General features: G+C 36.7%; 1 protein-coding gene across 1 annotated transcript; it reads left to right on the top strand.

Annotated features, from left to right (window-relative positions):
- The first annotated feature begins 54 nt into the window (after positions 1-54).
- Positions 55-1,148, top strand: LOC103679851 (TOG array regulator of axonemal microtubules protein 1-like). Its single transcript, XM_008709382.2, has 3 exons — positions 55-286; positions 686-844; positions 1,042-1,148. Exons 1-3 carry the CDS (start codon positions 129-131, stop codon positions 1,043-1,045), a joined length of 321 nt encoding a protein of 106 aa, XP_008707604.1. The 5' UTR covers positions 55-128; the 3' UTR covers positions 1,046-1,148.
- Positions 1,149-1,473: the final 325 nt, after the last annotated feature.

Here is a 1,473-nt window from a genome sequence, read left to right as displayed (position 1 = left end):
ATTTTCTTTTAGAATATCAGCAAAATGTATATTTTGGAAATTTTTTTTAGGTGAAAAATTTACGCTCTGGAGTTTCTCGTGCTGCTGTGGTCTGTTTAAGTGATCTTTTCACTTACCTGAAAAAGAGCATGGATCAAGAACTAGATACTACAGTAAAAGTTTTGTTGCACAAGGCTGGAGAATCAAATACATTTATAAGAGAAGATGTTGACAAAGCACTGAGAGCTATGGTCAGTCATGTAACTCCTGCACGTGCAATTGTTTCTCTTATCAATGGAGGACAAAGGTAATATTCAAATAATTTTGATATGTCCTTAAACTAAAAATGCAATTGTTTGCTGTCTAGGATATAGGGAAAACACAAGCAAACCTCAATATTATTTCAGTCAAAAAACAAATAATTCTTATTTGATAAACATCATATGAACATTTAAGGAATAATAATATTGTTATTCTAGTAACTTTACACATATTCATAGATCTGGAACTAAATAAATGTCAGTGATTATGAGTTTTATTTTGTTTTTAACTTCTTGGGGATGGGTAACTAATGTAATTTGTTGTTTTAGCTTCCAACGATGATTGTTGAGGGTTAGGAGTAGTTTAATCATCTAACTTTAAAGGTGTCTCTTTGGCAAATAGTTCATACATCAGCTTTGTTTCAACTGATCCTGTTCCCTTGTAGCCATTTACACATTGCAGTAAGAAGATGTACAGCCCAGCACTTATCAGATGTGGTGGAATTTATGGAACCAGAGCGTATTTTATCTGGAACAAAGGATATGGCCGACCGCATATTACCAGCTGCTGCCAAGTTTGCTCAGGACAGTTCACAAGAAACCAGGTGAATAGCTGCTAGTAATATTTGCTGAATCTGTTCAGATAAGGGCTTAAAAGTAGGCAGCAAAGGTTAAAAAAGAATAAACATTTTTTCTAAATGGACAAGGGGGGTCCCCAGGGATTGGTGCTGGGGGATAGACTTATTTAATCGGTTTGTAAATGATCTTGAGGGAGTGCACAGTGAATTCTCCAAATTTACAGATGACACTACATACTTCTGGGTAGTGAGATGCCATGTCACAGGGATGAACTGCATGAAAACGGCACAAGACTGTATGATTGGGCAGAAAAGTGGCAGAAGAACTTCATTGTGGGCAAATGTAAGGTAATGCATTTAGGGGAAATGATATATTTTCCAAGCAATCAGGTGAAATCAAGGAAATAGGTGCACATGAAAAATACAGGAAGCAAAATGGGTAACATATTGTGTCCTGAAACATGAGATAGCTACACTTAGAAAATCCCATAAATTTCCTATTGCTGTACTTGAAGAACAGTTCTATGATACATTACTGTATTGGTAACTTTATTTTTTAAGTAAACTCTGTGCCCAACGTGGTGCTCGAACTCACAACCCCAAGAACAAGAGTCACATGCTCCATCAACTGACCCAGCCAGGTGCCCCTCGCTGTA

This window comes from Ursus maritimus, unplaced genomic scaffold (genome assembly GCF_017311325.1).
Source record: "Ursus maritimus isolate PB19 unplaced genomic scaffold, ASM1731132v1 scaffold_1807, whole genome shotgun sequence".
NCBI classification, from domain to species: domain Eukaryota; kingdom Metazoa; phylum Chordata; class Mammalia; order Carnivora; family Ursidae; genus Ursus; species Ursus maritimus.
This window is presented reverse-complemented; position numbering and strand designations above follow the sequence as displayed.